General features: G+C 46.6%; 1 protein-coding gene across 3 annotated transcripts in view; it reads left to right on the forward strand.

Moving 5' to 3' along the window:
* Positions 1-16,710, forward strand: part of NEDD4L (NEDD4 like E3 ubiquitin protein ligase) — a 341,630-nt gene that overhangs the window by 97,949 nt on the left and 226,971 nt on the right. For all 3 annotated transcript variants that reach the window (XM_053902769.1, XM_019463932.2, XM_019463934.2), the window contains exon 2: positions 8,463-8,536. In XM_053902769.1, coding sequence (XP_053758744.1) covers positions 8,463-8,536 — 74 coding nt within the window. The remainder of the gene's footprint in view (positions 1-8,462; positions 8,537-16,710) is intronic.

The following is a 16,710-nucleotide window of genomic DNA, read 5'->3' on the forward strand; positions in this document are numbered from 1 at the left end:
AATATCGACTGTACTTATAGGGTGCTGGTTCTGTACTTAAAAAAACAATACAGCCACTGCACCTATATTGAACACGTCACTAAGTTCTGTTAATTCTACCTTATAAAGGCCACTGCTTTTTACACGATAGAAAACATAAGCAATAGTCTTTACTTTTTCACTGGTATCTTCCTTGTCTTGAACGTTGCCCCAGTACATAAGAAAACCTTGACTTAGCCGAGAGATAAATTAGACTGCAATTATTACATGGGATTCTCCACATGCCTTGATTCTCCATTGCTGTGTTACAGATGCCCCCCAAATTTGTCAGTGTAAAACAACAAAAGCAGCTTATCCGGGTGGTTCTGACTCGGGGCCCAATCTCATGGACCGTGAGATCACGACCCGAGCCGAAATCAGAGTTGGACACACTTACCTGACCGAGCCAGGTACCCCATGCGGGCGTACGTTAAAACCGCACAGTCTGATTTCTGGAAGTTTGTCACCTTGAGCATTAGAATTACAAGTCTGCTCCGTGAGGCCATCCTTTTCCTGGTCCCCATACGTGAACTTCTCTCAGTGGCATAATGAGAGCCATAATCTGGCGGAGGTTGAGGAATTTAGGGTATGCACAGTCTGCAGCTTCTACAGTTTTCTCAGGAGCCAATAGCCTTGGGACTTGCACTTGCTGAGGATGTTCTGTGTGGGGCTGACCGTGGCAGGCAGATCCAGAGGATGGAACTGTGAGTTGGGGCCGTTTGCCGTCAACAGGACTATGTGAGCTTGAGGTGGACGTGCGGTCCAGTGTTGGGCTCCTTTCCTGTGACATCCCGTGTCTTTGTCCTCACCACACATATCTTAGGTTTCTGTCCCACCCCTGTGTTACAGGTGCATGATAGGTATGGGTATGTCTGACCTCCACAATTGACTGTAAGCCCCTCGAGGGCAGAGAGGAAGTTGTCTTGATGACTTTTGTGTTCTTCTTGTTTGCTGGCACAATGCGTGAACATGATGTGCTCATCACAGTTTCGTTGAATAAACAGAAGGTTGAAGTAGAGAACTGAGAGAGAGAGAGAGAGAGAGAGAGAGAGAACGCATGCAAGAAACTAGGAGAGGTAGGGGTGCCTGGGGGGCTCAGTCGGTTAAGCATCCGATTCTTGGTTTCGGCTCAGGTTATGATCTCACGGGTTTGTGGGATCGAGCCCCGTGTCAGGCTCTGCGCTGACGGTGTGGAATCTGCTTGGGATTCTTTCTCTCCTCCCCCCCCCCTTTCTGCCCCTCCCCTGCTCATGCATTCTCTGTCTCAAAAATAAACAAGTAAACATAAAAAAAAAAAAGAAGTTAGGAGAGGGAGCAGCCGTGTGAGGCGGGGGACCCATCAAGGGAGTGAAGAGGGGAGAGAGTTTAGAGAGTAGGAATCAGGGTGGAAAAGGCAGAGCTGAAGAGGACAGGAATAAGGGATGAGGTCAGGGAGGAGAGTAGATTTAAAACGAGGTATGAAATAGGATCTTGGCTCATAACCAAAGCAAGAGCAGGCAGGAGTGGGAAGATTAACGGTTATCTGCTGTGTAGTAGGCACAGCGGGGGCACTTTCTGTACGTTACCTTATTTAATTTCACTTCAAGTCGAAGTAAGCTCTATGCCCAACACAGGGCTGGAACCCATGACCCTGAGATCAAGAGTATCTCTCAATGGAGCCAGCCAGGCGCTTCAAGCTTATTTACTTTTTTAAAGCAACTGAAGTTAATTGACCTCTGTGAAACTTCCATATTTCAGTGCATAAAGATACTGATCATCCCTTTACACCAGGGAGTGTTTACTGTGAGCCTGAAAAGTTTACGGGTAATAGTTTGAACTACAAATACACTGCAGAATATGGAAGGTAAACACATAAATTAATTTAGGGGCGAATGACAAAGATGTACAAGTCCCTGACCTAGGTCTTATCCTTGTCCGCTTGAATGGCTGGTGTATGTGATACCTGGGCTCACTGGAGATGTGTGAGAAAGAATACTATTTCCTAACACAGCTGTCCCCTTTTGGGAGTGAGATCAGCCGCCATTGTGGAGATTAAGGGACAAAATATACAAAGTTACCTTCTCCGAGCAGATTCACAGGAGAAAAGGTCAATTCTAGCAGCTTACTTTGAGTTGGGATTTGAGGTTTATTTTATCACAGGAGCAAATTTGACAGATTATGTATATGATATGGGTAGGCACGGAAATTTGGAAACCACGTATACACCGTTTATATGAGCAGGTGTCTGAGCTGGAAACCACACCATCTTAAGCATGAACCTTTGGAATACCACCTGTTCAGAAGCGGGGACTTCCGCTCTGCCACCCATCCGGGACTTGGGCTCCTTATCTCGTTTTAGGCCTTCAGGAAGAATTAGGCAACGAAGTGGAAAAGAAAAACACACGTCAAGGGCATAGGATCATCCCCGTTGTGCAATAACAACACAAAAGCAATAGATGAACGTTCACAGGAAGAGACCCTGAGCGTCGTGAGGATACCTCTGGTTGTTTGGCCTCACCTCTTCTGTGCCTGTGCTTTCTCTGCATTGCACGGTCCAACTCCACATAATACCTTCGTGGTCCTAAGCCGCCTTAGTTAAATATTGAATTCTACCAGAGTCATAACCAGGGACCGAAATGTGATGCGTAGGTTTTATGAAAGTCATAAAATGCTTCAGAAGGTCCCATTTGCTCGGCTTGGAACCCATTGCATCTGATAAATGAGTCACACACCTGATCATGTGTTTCCTTACAGAACTACGATGGCTGCTGATCGGTATGCACACTTATTATTTAGAGGAAACAGAGATAAGAAGTTTTTGCTGAAGATCTAAAACTCATGTGTAGAAGCTATTTTTATAGAGTAGCATTCTCTTTCCTCCTCCCCTGCCCCATAGCCTCAGAGGGAGGTGAAATTTCCTTTGACAGCTGCTTGTAAATAGTAAGTGTTCAATAAAGGCCCTCTCTTCTTTTCATCTCCCAACTGTTGCCTGCATATTACGTAAGAGTGTCCTTTTCACATCTCCCAGGTGTGCAGCTGCATATGCCTTTGTGAGTTTGCGCAAATATAACTTGTAGGTTTTTATTACGACAAAAGAAGGCTTATTTATTTTAGAAATACAGAAAATTCCTAAGCTTGTGATTTTAAATTTTTCTTAGGGTTTTTTTTTTTGGCATTTCTACAGAAATTTAATTTCCAGACAAAAATATTTAATGTTTCAAAAGGAAAAAAATGTAGATAATCATAAAGTTATCCGGTATCCAGAGATAATCACTGTTAATGTCCTTTTGACGGCTTTCTCTGTGCATATATGCATAATAGGTTATTTATTGAAAATTGATTGTATCGTATATGAGCGAAGCTAACTGCTAAAGCAACCTGCAGTTTTCAGTGGGAAGAAACAGCACGGGTCTGTTTCCAGCTCACTGTCCTGGCAAGGTCAGTAGGTGATGGTGAAGCGGGCAGGATGAGGTAGGGATGCTCCCTCCCTCTACATTCCTTTCACGGAGTTTTTCCCCTTCTTGCCTTCAAGATTTTCTCCGTTGAGCCAGGGGAAGAGAATGGAGGGAGGGTGAATGGGAGGGTCTTATGGGCCAGGTCTGGAAAATGCACACATCATATCCGTGCACGTTCCACTGGCCAGAACCTAGTCATGTGACCACCTAACTGCAAGGAATGCTGGGAAATGTAGTCTGAGTGGAAAAGGCAAACAGCTTGGTGACCACCTTGCTTATTTCTAACTCAGTTGTATAAGCCAGTTTTTTTTAAAAAAGTTTAACTTTTAGAGAGGGCATGAGCAGGGGAAGCGGGAGAGAGAGAGAAAATCCCAAGCAGACAAGCACCGTCAGCACAGAGCCCGATTCAGGGCTCAAACCCACAAGCCATGAGATCATGACATGAGCCGAAGTCAGACGTTTAGCCAACTGAGCCACCCAAGGTACTCCTTGTGTAACCCATTTTTGAAACTTTCTTTTATAAACCAAGTTGTTTATTTGCAACATGGGCACCTCTCCATCTCAGTCCTGTGGGAACCCCTCCCATCTCTTGCCAGATCTCTTCCTGATTGGTCTGTTTTGTTCTTGTTCCCCTGTAGTCTGATCTTGCACAACAAACCAAGGTGGTCTTTTAAAAATTCAAGTCAAAGGGCACCTAGGTGGCTTAGCCGGTTGAGCGTCTGGCTCTTGGCTTAGGTCATGATCTCATGATCCATGAGTTTGAGTCCCGTGTCTCTGTCTCTGCCCTTCCTGCATGCTCTCTCTCTCTCCCTCCCCCAAAATAAAGAAATAAACTTTACAAAAAATCAGTTATTAAAAAGTCAGGTCAACTGTTGTCACTCCCCTGCTTAAAACTTTCCAGAGATGATTGGAATAATGCTTTCTATGGAAGCTGACCTTTCAGGTTTCTGGCCCCACTGTACCACTCCCTCCACTCTTGCCTCTCCCTTCAATGCCAGACCTGCTCCCCAAGGCCTTGGGACTTGCTGTCACCTCTGCATGAAAATCCCCACCGCCTGCATCACCCTCTGTCTCCTTTGGGTTCAGCTCAGGTGTCTGCTCTCCAGAGATGCCTTTCCCGACCACCAGCCTTTAACCTCCTTCCCCTGTTCCTCTACTTAGTTACTTTTTATTTAGCTCCCATCGTGTCGTCAAAGGACTTAACACCATCAGGAATTCTTGCTTGTTTGCGATATATATTTATATTCTGTCTGCCTTCAGGATTGTAGGTTCCTTGAGGCATGAACTCTGTCTTGCTCCTGTCTATACCCACAGATAATATGTCTGGCACATAGTGGGTACTTAGTAAACATTCGTGGAATGAGTGAAGGTGGTGACAGAATCTTACGCATTAAAAAAAAATTTTTTTGATGTTTTATTTTTGACAGAGAGAGAGAGAGAGAGAGAGAGAGAGAGAGAGCACGCACAAGTGGGGGAGGGGCGGAGAGAGAGGGAGACACAAAATCCGAAGCAGGCTGCAGGCTCCGAGCTGTCAGCACAGAGCCCGACACGGGGCTCAAACTCATGGACCGAGAGATGATGACCTGAGCCGAAGCCAGACGCTCAACCGACTGAGCCACCTAGGCACCCCATAATCTTACACATTTTTAATGACAGTATTGTAGCTCATTGCTTGGGATTCCCATGCACATCCCTGCTTTTTTTTAAATTTTATTTATTTTATTTTATTTTTAAATTTTTTTTTTAACGTTTTATTTATTTTTGAGACAGAGAGAGACAGAGCATGAACGGGGGAGGGTCAGAGAGAGGGAGACACAGAATCTGAAGCAGGCTCCAGGCTCTGAGCTGTCAGCACAGAGTCCGACGCGGGGCTCGAACTCACGGACCGCGAGATCATGACCTGAGCCGAAGTCGGACGCTTAACCGACTGAGCCACCCAGGCGCCCCACATCCCTGCTTTTGAGGGACTTCTGCATTTTTTTCCCCTGATTAAAAGTGATCTTTCGGTGACTATTCTTTTAGTTCTTTTTTTGGTTCGTTCCATGCACAGATTTGTGCTTATTTTCTTGGAATTGATTCCTAAATGAGAATTTGTTTACTGAAAAGGGTGTGTGTACAAAATTTGTAAGTATATGTTATGTATTACCCTTTGTCCTTCAGACCCCCAATTTGTGTCCCCATGTAGTTGAGAGCCCTTGTAAACAGTGTACTTTCAAGAACACTAGAAAGATGGGTAGGACAGGGTGGGGGTAGGGCGGTTTGTCTGTATTGCTGTGTCCTTAGATCTCTGAACAGGCACTTGTGCTTAATGAATAAATCAGTTTCCATAAGAAGAAAATTCTAGTTATTCCTTTAGTGAAGTTTATTTTTATTCATTTATTCCTATAAATGTTCCCTGACTTTAAAGTGTATGCTTTTGGAAAGTAGGTCTGCCCAGCGTAAGAACATTCACCCAATGTTGATATAAACCTAGGGGAACCGCGTGTAAGTTGGGCTTATATCTTAGTCCTTAGAATCCAGACAAGATGCAGTTTTGAGCCCCCTGTCAAGTCGGTGGAAAGTTCAGGACACTGCCCAGGATTTTTGAGAATCCCAGGGGCTGTGAGACAGAGACAGTTTCTCACCAGAATTTTTGTCTTTTGCTCTGTGACTGACTGAATGTTGGTTTCCATCCAAGACCCAGTTCCTGGTTTATCTTCCCCAGCTCAGTCCAAGTGCAAGCCTACCGCTCTACCTGAGCTGGTGGTGGAGGTCGTCTCTGCCTCGGAGACCAGATGCACTGTCTCCTTCCGCCGACACCCAGCGCTGGCCCTGGAGACTTAGCACTTGGCCTTGACAGTGTCCGCCTTCCGTGGGTTCCAGACGAGGTCCGCTCTCTGCCCAGTGGTTTCGGGGGAGAATTGCTGTTTGGAAGTCTTTGTCTTGGGGGGGGGGGGGGGAGGAAGGGCAGAGAACTGGGATGAGGGGGAGGGGAGGCAGGGAGGCAGAAAAAGTGTGCTCCTCTCCAGCTGTTCCCCGTCCTTATTTCTTGTGAGTGGTTCCTCATTTCCCTGGCGGGTAAAATCTCAACCCCTTAGCCAAGGATTTTCTTTTTACCCATGATTGTCCGTTGGTGTGCACTCGTGGGCCGTGAACTCTTGCCAGGTGTCCCGTGAACGCTACAGAGGTGCTAACTGAATTTTGATCCATGTGTGCAAAATGCTTCCGCTGTGGTATTCCTCGAGTCGAGCAGGGAGAGATGCCATTGGCATTGGGGGTGCCACATGCCCTGAGAAACCAGAGAGCCTCAGGCTAGATAACCCCTGTGTTGACAAAGAGTCCTTGATGGCTGGTCTGTGATGTGAGCGTAAGAGAGGAGGGTCAGGGCAGTCAGTGCCTGCTTGGGGGAACCGAGGGAAGGGCACTTGACCCTTGAGGGGCACTTGACGGGGAGGCTTTGGTAAGCACTCGGAGACACTGCTGTGCTGTCGCAAGGTCCCTGGCTTGTCTCTGTCTTCTCACGAAGCCTGCCAAGCACGTGAAACCCAAACTTGAGTACAGTTCTCATTTCAGAGGGGATCCTAAGCACACACACGTTGAGCAACCTTTTTTTTTTTTTTTAAACTCGATTGTGTCTCTCTGCGGTGTATGTGTGTCTGGGGCAGCCTTGTGTCAGGAGTAGATGGTTGGAGGGATGGTCGAATGGATGGAGAATCCTGGTTCAAGCACGGTCCCCGTGGCACACACGCACGCCCAGTGTGCCGCTAATTGGCCAGGGCTCCTCGTCCTCCTCTCTCTGGGTTTTATTTTACCCTGCCTCCTTGGACGTCGTGTACGTAAGCTTTTGGATTTTCTTTCCTTCACCCAGGTCATGACTGAGCACACGGATAGATGACTTTCTCTGTTGCCCCTTGCTGCCCGTGTCCCCAGGGGCTCCAGCCCTGGCATTTCCCCTCCTCGCCTTTCCCGGGCATGTGCTTCTGCGTCTCTAGCCGTAACCACCGACCGTGGCTCTACAACCACCAACTGCGATCGCTCCCCAGTCTGACCCCACCAGACGTCTCTCCCGTTTTCTTTGTTCTCCCCCCACCCGGTTGTTTCGTAGACACCTTGGATTCGACTTTTTCCTGCCTTTCAGTTCATGTTGACACTCAGTGACCCAAAGCAAAAACTTGGGAACAGTCCTAGACTTCTGCCTACCCTCCCCCTTTACCCCCCACAAGCCATCTCCTTTCGCCAGAGCGTCTTAGCCCCTAACTACTTCTCCAGCCTGTGCCTTTGGGCTTGGGGCCATCACAGGGTCCTGCACTGTTGCCTGTCCGTCCCCCTTAGGAGACCTGGAGCATATTCGTGTCCATATTTCAAGACCTTGTTCAACGGCCAGTGCGACAGGAACTGCTTAGGACATGTTGGAATGAATGACTATGCCGGTGAAGGAATGAATGATTTCTGAGATGGGTTGAGTAGACTTCCATTTAGGGTGAGGCTTTTTGTTTTTTGTTTTTGTTTTCGTTTTCGGTTTTTTATTGGAGCCAAAGGATTATTTTCGCCTGTTCGTACCAACGTTGTGATCCTGTCATTTTGAGGGAATATTGTACAACATGAAATTTCTCTCTGTCTCGGGCCACGCACACAAATGTATAAACTTCCCCGGAGGAATTATTTATTAAATTTACAGTACCCTAAAGCACCTGGGCATTTATCTAGGTGATTTCAAATGTGCGTTTATGTTCTTGGTACCACTGGGACGTCTTTCACTGGCCCACATCTTTGAGCTGCCTGACGTAGTTTGAATTAAACTTAGGCTTAATTAATCCGAATGCTCTAAATTTCTAGGGTCATAGGATTTTAAGTCTGGACTGTTACCTTTTGAACTTCAGCTTAAGGAGGAATCACCTGTGCTCGAGTCGATTGGTGCTGTGTCCCAGTACGGGTCTAAAGAGGAAATCATTACCTTTGGATATTGGGTGAGACAGTGACCCATTGAAGGTCCATTTCTTAAACTTCTTTAATTTTTTTTCCCTCCAACAGGGCGAGTCACGTATTCTCAGAGTGAAGGTTGTTTCTGGAATTGATCTCGCCAAAAAGGACATCTTTGGGGCCAGGTATGTTTGCTTTGTGTTTGTTTGGTTTTTGGTGTTTTGGGTTTTGTTTTTTGTAGGCTTCTGACGAGTTCGGCAAGCACTTTCCAGACTCAGGCGTGCATCAGTTACCTGGAAGCCTTAAAACAGCTGGGCCCCACCTCCCGAGTTTCTGATGGAGTAGGTGATGCTGACACAGCCAGTCCAGAGACCATATTTTGTGCAGGTTCCTAGCCCTCCTTACGGATCGATTTCCTGGGGGAGCTGGATTCTGATATGTCTGTTTTTCTCAGTAGAAAAATAAAGCTTGGGAACATGTATTCATTGTGATACATTCCTTTAAAAAGAAATCCCAATGTATTCATATTAATACATTCCTTTAAAAACATCCCAAATTTAGGGAGACATGAAGGTGTTGTTTTGTTCCTACTAGAACTGGGTATTCTTTGGCATGTTATAATCAGAATTGAGAGATTTGCTGATGGGGGTGAATTTGGTGATTTCTGTACCTTTTCTGGAAGCACCAGCAGCCTGGTCTGTCTGGGTCTTTAGCTTTTTCATTTTGAGTATGGTGCCTGATGATCCTGAGTCTTGAAATCAGCTCTTTTCTTCCTTTGCTCTCTGTAGTGTGTTGGGTGGAGTTATTGGACTAGTAGCAGAATGAGGTTAGAGCCATTTAGACCTGGGATTTGAACCAGATTTGGGGGAACAAAGACCTTTGGAACTTCAGACATAGAGGAGACACTAGAGACGTTCCAGTGCGACTTGTCTGTTCTGTGGTTGACACGACTTTATCCAGAAAGGTTACTGCTTGCCCAGGTCTCACGTGCCTGTAGTGCTGGAACAGGCCCCCTGCCCCCTGCTCTGTTCACGATGGGGACCCTGTGAGGTTGAGCCATGAGGGCCGTGGTGGCTTCTGGGGACAGTTAATTGTGGCCAGAGTCCTCGCGTTAGAACATTCATTTCAGGGGCACCTGGGTGGCTCAGTCGGTTAAGCGTCCGACTCTTGGTTTCGGCTCAGGTCATGATCTCATGGTTCGTGAGTTCGAGCCCTGCGTCAGGCGCTGCGCTGACAGTGTGGGGACTGCTTGGGATTCTCTCTGCCTCTCTGCCCCTCCCCGCTGTGCTCTCTTTCTCTCTCTCTCAAATAAACTTAAAAAAGAAAAAAAAAGAAATTTATTAAAAAAAAAATTTCATTTCATCCTGTCAGCCCCCCTGCTTGTTGCCCACAGTCACCGTCTGGCCTCAGGACCTCAGTGTGACACTGGCGACTCTTGTAACAGGGCCTCGTTCTGTCCAGCTCACCTCATCTTCCTGCTCGCCCAGCACAAGCCCTTCCCTGCCATTGGTGGGCAAACCTCTTTATTTCCCGTCCTATCTTCATGTCCGTTTTTAGTTTTTCCCATCCCGTGAAGTTAACTACAGTAGCAACTAGAGAAGTTGTTAAAAATACATAAAGTTGATGCAAGGATAATATCTGTGTCTTTAAAAAAAATTATTTTAAGTGTTTATTTATTTTTGACAGAGAGAGAGAGAGACAGAGCATGAGCAGGGGAGGGGCAGAGAGAGAGGGAGACACAGAAGTGGAAGCAGGCTCCAGGCTCTGAGCTGACAGCACGGAGCCCGACGCGGGGCTCGAACTCACAGACCGCGAGATCATCACCTGAGCCGAAGCCGGCACTCAACCGACTGAACCACCCAGGCGCCCCTCATGAAATCTTTTTCAAAACATCCCCATGCTTCTGTGTGCCTCAGATGACTAATGGAGGGTTAGCTATCCGAGCCGTCACGCCAACCTCGCGCACACGCACTGACACCTGCCCAGTCGCTGGTGGTGTGGGAGGGAAGCACATCTCACCTGCGGGCCCCTTCTCACCTGACCGTGGAGTCGCACCGAGTGGTTGCCCTTGTGCCTGTGTGAACGCTCTAATATTTGACTTGTCTGTGTCTTACTAGATTAGAAACTCGCAGGAGACTGAGACCTCTCCCTTTGACTGCTGACCCTCCAGAACCCCAAGAACAAGACTGGGCAAATTGCCTTTTAACTGAAAGACTTGCACGCTGACCAGTAAACTGCGCTCTTACGTCAACAATGTCTGCTGCTCTCACTCTTTCCCATACACGTTATATAGTTTGGAAGGGGAAGAGGTTGGGTTTGGAAAATGTCAGCGACGTTCATTTTGATTGTTTTTGTTTTGTTTTTACCAAAGCCCTGCATAAAAAAAAAAAAATGAAATGGATTCAGATTGCATTTCTCAGCCTGTTAAGAGGATCTGAGGTTAAAAATTGGTAGTGCGATGAGGCTTCAAATCTTAGAAGAGCCAGACACGCCCGAGCCTTGAGTTTTTACCTTTTATATGAAAAGAGGCGTCATCGTTTCTTAGCAGCGGGGTAAAAGGAATTACGGGGAATACCTCAAGATGTGCATTGGAAATCCAGTGCCGATAACTCCTCTCCTTGCATGGTTTGATCTGCAGTTTCCTGTGGAATAAAGTCCCAGGCTCCTGTTAAGGTGTAGGATTCAAGTCCTTTTGTGACGGCTCATGCCAACCTGTCTGGTCCGGTTTGCCCCTTACTTCGGCCCCACCCCTGTCTGTCCAGATTTATCAGATTTGACTGCTCTTTCTGATGGCAGGTTAATACTCTTCCTGACGAATGACAAAAGTTGAGCCACTGGATGAGCCATTGGACTAGATGACTGTTCCGGTCTCTCTAAAACCTGAAATCGATTGGCTGAATACTTCTTAAAAGCAGATTGCAAGAACTGCCCATTGTATTTGATAGCGGCTGACCAAGCTCTTAGAATTAAGTGAATGCCGTAAGGTAATTTGATTTAGAAGAGATGCACTTTGCTAAGTAAGATCTTAAGGTTTTGTTTTGTTTTTTTTTTAAACTTAGAATACTTGTAAGTTTCAAACTGTGTTCTTCAGGTAAGCTTGTATCTCAGGATCTCTAACTTTTTGTCATAGGCTTAAGCAGTAACTGAATAGGGTCATTTTAATACAAGTTTTAGGTCCACCTTCCCCCTTTTCCTCCTTGATTGTGATCAGTCTTCGTTTGAGGTTACTTAGAATCATCTAAAACCGTAAAGTGGATCCTTAAAATTGAGCTATGCTGGCTAAGACAAACTCACTGTAGAATTTCCTACGGAAGATTTCAAGACTCTCGTTTCTGTATTTTGTGCATGGAACTCTTAGCGTCGAATTATACCTGTGGAGGTTGCGGTCATTTTTTTCTTTTGACTCAAAACGTAGAACACACACGAACCCAAGGGCATTGGAAAGATGCGGCAAAAAATCCTTGTCTGCTAGTGACTGAGACTGATGGGGACTTACTGCCACGGTGTGATAGCTCTGTGACGCCACCTCGCCTCAGTTATCTATATTTAAGTTGTTGACATTTGGCTACATGGGCCCCATCAATTTGTTTTAATCGAAGCATTCAAAAGTGAATTCTAGACATCATGACATCCAGCCCCTAAATACATCAGCCTGCATCTCGAAGAAAGCAGCGTATTCCTTTATAGCCACAATGCAATTTTCACAAAATTACCAATAATTGCCTAAAGGACTCTTGTTACCTTTTCCATTCCCTGAATCCCCCCAGCTGTCCCTACAATGCCTTTTACAACTGGGCCGTTTGAGAGCAGAATTCAACGGAGAACTGTGCATTGCGTTTAGTTGTTAGGTGTCTTAAAATCCGGTTCCTGTAGTATCCTTTTCCCCTTTTCTGTTTTTTTTGTTTGTTTTTTTTAACGTTTTATTTATTTTTGAGACAGAGAGAGACAGAGCATGAATGGGGGAGGGGCAGAGAGAGAGGGAGACACAGAATCAGAAGCAGGCTCCAGGCTCCGAGCCATCAGCCCAGAGCCCGACGCGGGGCTCGAACTCACGGACCGCGAGATGGTGACCTGAGCCGAAGTTGGCCGCTTAACCGACTGAGCCACCCAGGCGCCCCCCCTTTTCCGTTTTTAAATGAACGTGAAATCGTCAGCCGGTTGTCTCATCACATTTGATTGTTTCCTGTTGTAGCATTTAGTGTCCTTCTCCTGGGTTTCCTGTATATGAGCAGTTGCATGGAAAGGCTTGATCAAATTCGGTGTCCACACTGGGGACGGCAATGGGATGTTGTCTGCCGAGGAGGAACACGGCATCTGGTTGTCCTGTAACCAGTGGTGCTAAAATAGGATCCCGGGTTTAATGTGGGGCCAGTCTGTTTCGCCCACTGTCACTACTTTTTCCCCCAGGTGACCGGCAAGAAATGGGTGAGCGATGTTTCGGCTTATACACTGTACACATGTAAATTTTAGCTATTAAATCACCTTCTCTCCAAATAATTAGGATTTTTTTTGCCTTTTTTTTTTTTTTTTTTTAAAACCTTGTACAAAATAAGTTTCACTTTACTCAGTGGGGAGACCTTGAGGCTCCAGGTACCTTGAGAGCCCCCTCGATACACTGTAAGGACTTCTAGAACATCATTAGGACAGAACTGGCCAACTGTTGGTCCCTGTGGACTAGACTGAACTCACACATGTGCTTATGAAGGGTCCAGGGAACACTAAAGGCACGTAAAAATCCCGAGCCAGCATTTGGGAGATTTCGTATCAAAAATCCAGATTCCCAAGGTTTCTGGAAAATGTCGGCAGTCTAGACAACACGAGGTGGCACAGCTGGAGCCATCTGCTGGATACACTCTTAAATGGGGCCGTGACCTTTTGGCCCCCCAAGGAGCCCACATCTGTCGTATTCTGTGCAGCTGGCTGCCTCCACTGGCATAGCGAGGGCCCTTGAGGGACGGGCCCGTGTGTGGTTTTGACCTCCGCGCTGCTGGTCTGGAGCACGTAAAGCTGGTTGTCCCCCCACCCTTCCCCGTGGCACACGCGCCTCCTTAGGTGGGTACAGGGCACCTGACACTCTGCGGAGACCGCGTCTGTGATGCGCGCCTTAGCAGCCTTCGCTCTCTGGGGCACCTCTGAGAATCACAGCGTCACCACTAACGGCCTCTGGGCCGAAAAGTATTTGCCTTAAAACCCCTGCACCTAAGAGCTCACACGGTTACTCTTGTGAGAGCCGCAGAGAATGTCCCGCCCGACCACCCCAGAACCCTGATGGGACTTGCCGGGATCTCCCCCTCCTCCTCCCCCACAAAAAACCTCCTCTTGCCCTGTGACAAGGACACAGCTCTTCGTGCGTCCGGGTTTACCTCCTGGTCTCCCGAGCGCACGGATATACGTGACGTCCCAATGAAGTATGTCAGGGGTGGCCCGCACGCCATTCGGGCCACGCGGTTCCCCAGAGGGAAACGTCAGAAGTGGCAAATGGGTCGGCGTGCAGGGCCGGCCTGTTTGTGTTCTGCGTTAGGCCCTAAGGCCTGCTCTGCCGCAGCCAGTGTCATAATATTATTTAGAACAATCTCGAATCACCGAAAAGGCCGTGCTGTGCAGGGAATGTCTTCGATAATTTAAAACGATATCCGCATAAACTGGTCTTTGTGTCACCCCAGTTCTGGTAAACGGAGGAGCGAACCCGACGGGCCACACTTACGTACCATTCTCTGATGTGTTCCTGTGGATCTCTCATTCAGCATTTCCTGCTTTGCCTTCACTCTTTTTTTTTTAATTTATTAATTTATTTCGAGAAAGAGTGCGAGCGGGGGAGGGGCAGAAAGAGAGGGAATCTTAAGCAGGCTCCTGGCTGTCAGTGCAGAGCCTGATGCCAGGCTCGAACTCACAAACTGCAAGATCATGACCTGAGTGGGAATTGAGTCAGATGCTTAACCAGCTGAGCCACCCAGACGGCCCTGCCTTCACTCCTGACGCACGAATATGTTAGTCCCGTCAAAGGAGACTTTGCTCTGCCCAAAGGTCCGACAGAGTGCAAGGGAAAGTTGCAGGACACCTTGCCCTCATTGCTGTCGGAGTCCAGACTGATGCTGTCTGGTCACTAAGTCTGTATAAGGCAGAAAATTGGATGTGTTTCAGGAAGATGAGGGGCACGCAGCACAGAGTAGAGGCTTGATCAATTTTATTCATCTGGCCAGAGTGGAGCCTGAGAAAACTGAATGATTAAAGCTGCTGAAGAGCCATGGGCAGTGTTTTAATCAACCGATGTAATCGCAGGGGGCGCCTCCGGGGATTGGTGAAGTGATGTCTGCGGATGTGGGTGTGTTGGGGGGGGGGCTGCCCCTTCCTCGCTCCTCCTCCCAGCAGCCCACCCCTCCTTGCTCCTTCCTCTTCTCATGCCTTCTGGCCCTCACCCCGGTTCCTTCACCCTTGCTTTATCCCAAGGCATTCTAGATTTGTCTCACTGTTTTCCTTTCTGGGGGGAGGTAGGAGAGAGTGTAAGAAGCTAAAGTATAAGGAAGGCAATGTGCCAACGTGAGTCAGAAACGAAAGCAGTCCTGAATATGTAAAACAGTGAAGAAAATACGTATTTTTCAAAAGTTGAACTTAACAGCCAGGCCTTCGGAAAACAGAAGGTACCGTGTGAGGGGAGGTCCGGCGTTGGGATGGCCGAGGGTCTCCACTACCATTGCCTCACCAAACGGGTGGGAGAGGTCCCTCTGTCAGTCAGTGGTTCCCATGTTCTAGGCAGCGAAAGTGCCTGGCCAACCCATTCTCGGTGGCTGGGCCTCGGAGAGGCCTGAGAACAGTGGCCTCCAGGCCCACTCTGCATCTTCGTTGACAAAAATGCTGTTACTGAAGGTGAAAACACTCTGGTATAATACCTAAGAGTTATGCTTTAAACAATGGATACATCTCTCTGGAATCCCCAAGTGTTAGATTTCTCAGATCCAAATCTCCTATGTTGTAATACTTCATCTTCTAAGAAACATTGTCTTAGGTTTCATAAAATTATTTCTCCTTATTATAGAAACATTTGTGGGGGGGGGACCTGGAAGGTAAGATTTTTAAGATGGCTGACACACGTGAGCTGGCAGGTTCTTACGTGGGAAGTAGAGCCTTCTCTAAGTACTGTAGGTGGTTATCTAAATTGGGGCTGGCACCCTTTTTCTGCAAAGGGCCAGATAGAAAAGAGCTTAGGCTCAGTAGGACTTTCTGTCCCTGAGAGAGCACAGAGTATAGGATAGGCGTGGCTGTCTGCCAGTGGCCCACGGGCCCCAGTTTGCCAACCCCTGAGAGCATAAGCTATTGATTCTCTACAATATATATATATTTAGAACTGGGAGTGCCAGTGTTATTTGGTCATGATTTTCAGATTAAACTGTTACATAGAGCTGCTGGTTAGTCAGTGGCAGACAGGAATTGAGCCAGTATTGACTTCTTGGGCGTGGAGGAGTGGGGTTTCTAGATATAGCAGGAGTTTTTGTTTTTCTCCTCTCTTCAAGGGGAAGCATGCATACAGTATAGCTTATGGAACTTTTTAGAGAGACACTGTGGATTTTGAAATCTACAAGTGACTACAATTGTAAAAATGTTTTTTTTGTCCTAGAGAAAACGATTCTTACTGCTTTGTATATACATACATGAATAATAAAGTTGAGTTTATATCAAGCAAATATGCAGTCACATAATTTAAATTAGCATATTGCAATAAAAATATTGCCTCTTCTTCCCCGGAATATTTTTTAGACTTAGGACCTTAGTGCAAGTAATGTTTAATAAGGAATCTGCAGTGCGTAACTCCTCAGTAAATTATTAAAAGAGCTGGCATTTCTACTGTATATTATCAACACAAGTGATATAAACTATGCCTTGCCCCTTAACGAGCGTGTCCCAGCATTCCTTCTGGCGTGTGGACAGGAACAGGTAGTGAATGTTTCAAGGGTGGTTTGCATTTCTTCCCTTCCTTGTTCGAGGTACACTGTTGTGCTTCCCTTTTGAAGGACTGATTATTGTTTCAAGCCTGTTATTTTTAGACGCTTGAAATTAAGCATTCATGGTCAGAAAATAGAGAAGCATTTGAAAGAAATGCTACATTTCAAGTTTGGAGGCAACTGGTTGGGAAATCAAAATGAGGTGAATCTTAACACTTGATCAAAGTTTCTTCTTTTTTTTTTTTTTTTTTTTGCTAGTGAGAAAATGGTAGTGTTGGGTCTGTATATTCTCCGTCTCTGACTTGTGGACTCTTGGGAGTTCATTGTGAACGGTGGTTTCAATTTTGTTGAAGTGATTTTAAATTGTATCTAGACAGTCGAGACCGTAAAAAAAAAAAGAAATTTACAAATTCCTTTCTTCC

The sequence above is a fragment of the Panthera pardus genome, unplaced genomic scaffold, assembly GCF_024362965.1.
Source record: "Panthera pardus isolate Hobbes unplaced genomic scaffold, ASM2436296v1 HiC_scaffold_15, whole genome shotgun sequence".
NCBI classification, from domain to species: Eukaryota; Metazoa; Chordata; class Mammalia; order Carnivora; family Felidae; genus Panthera; species Panthera pardus.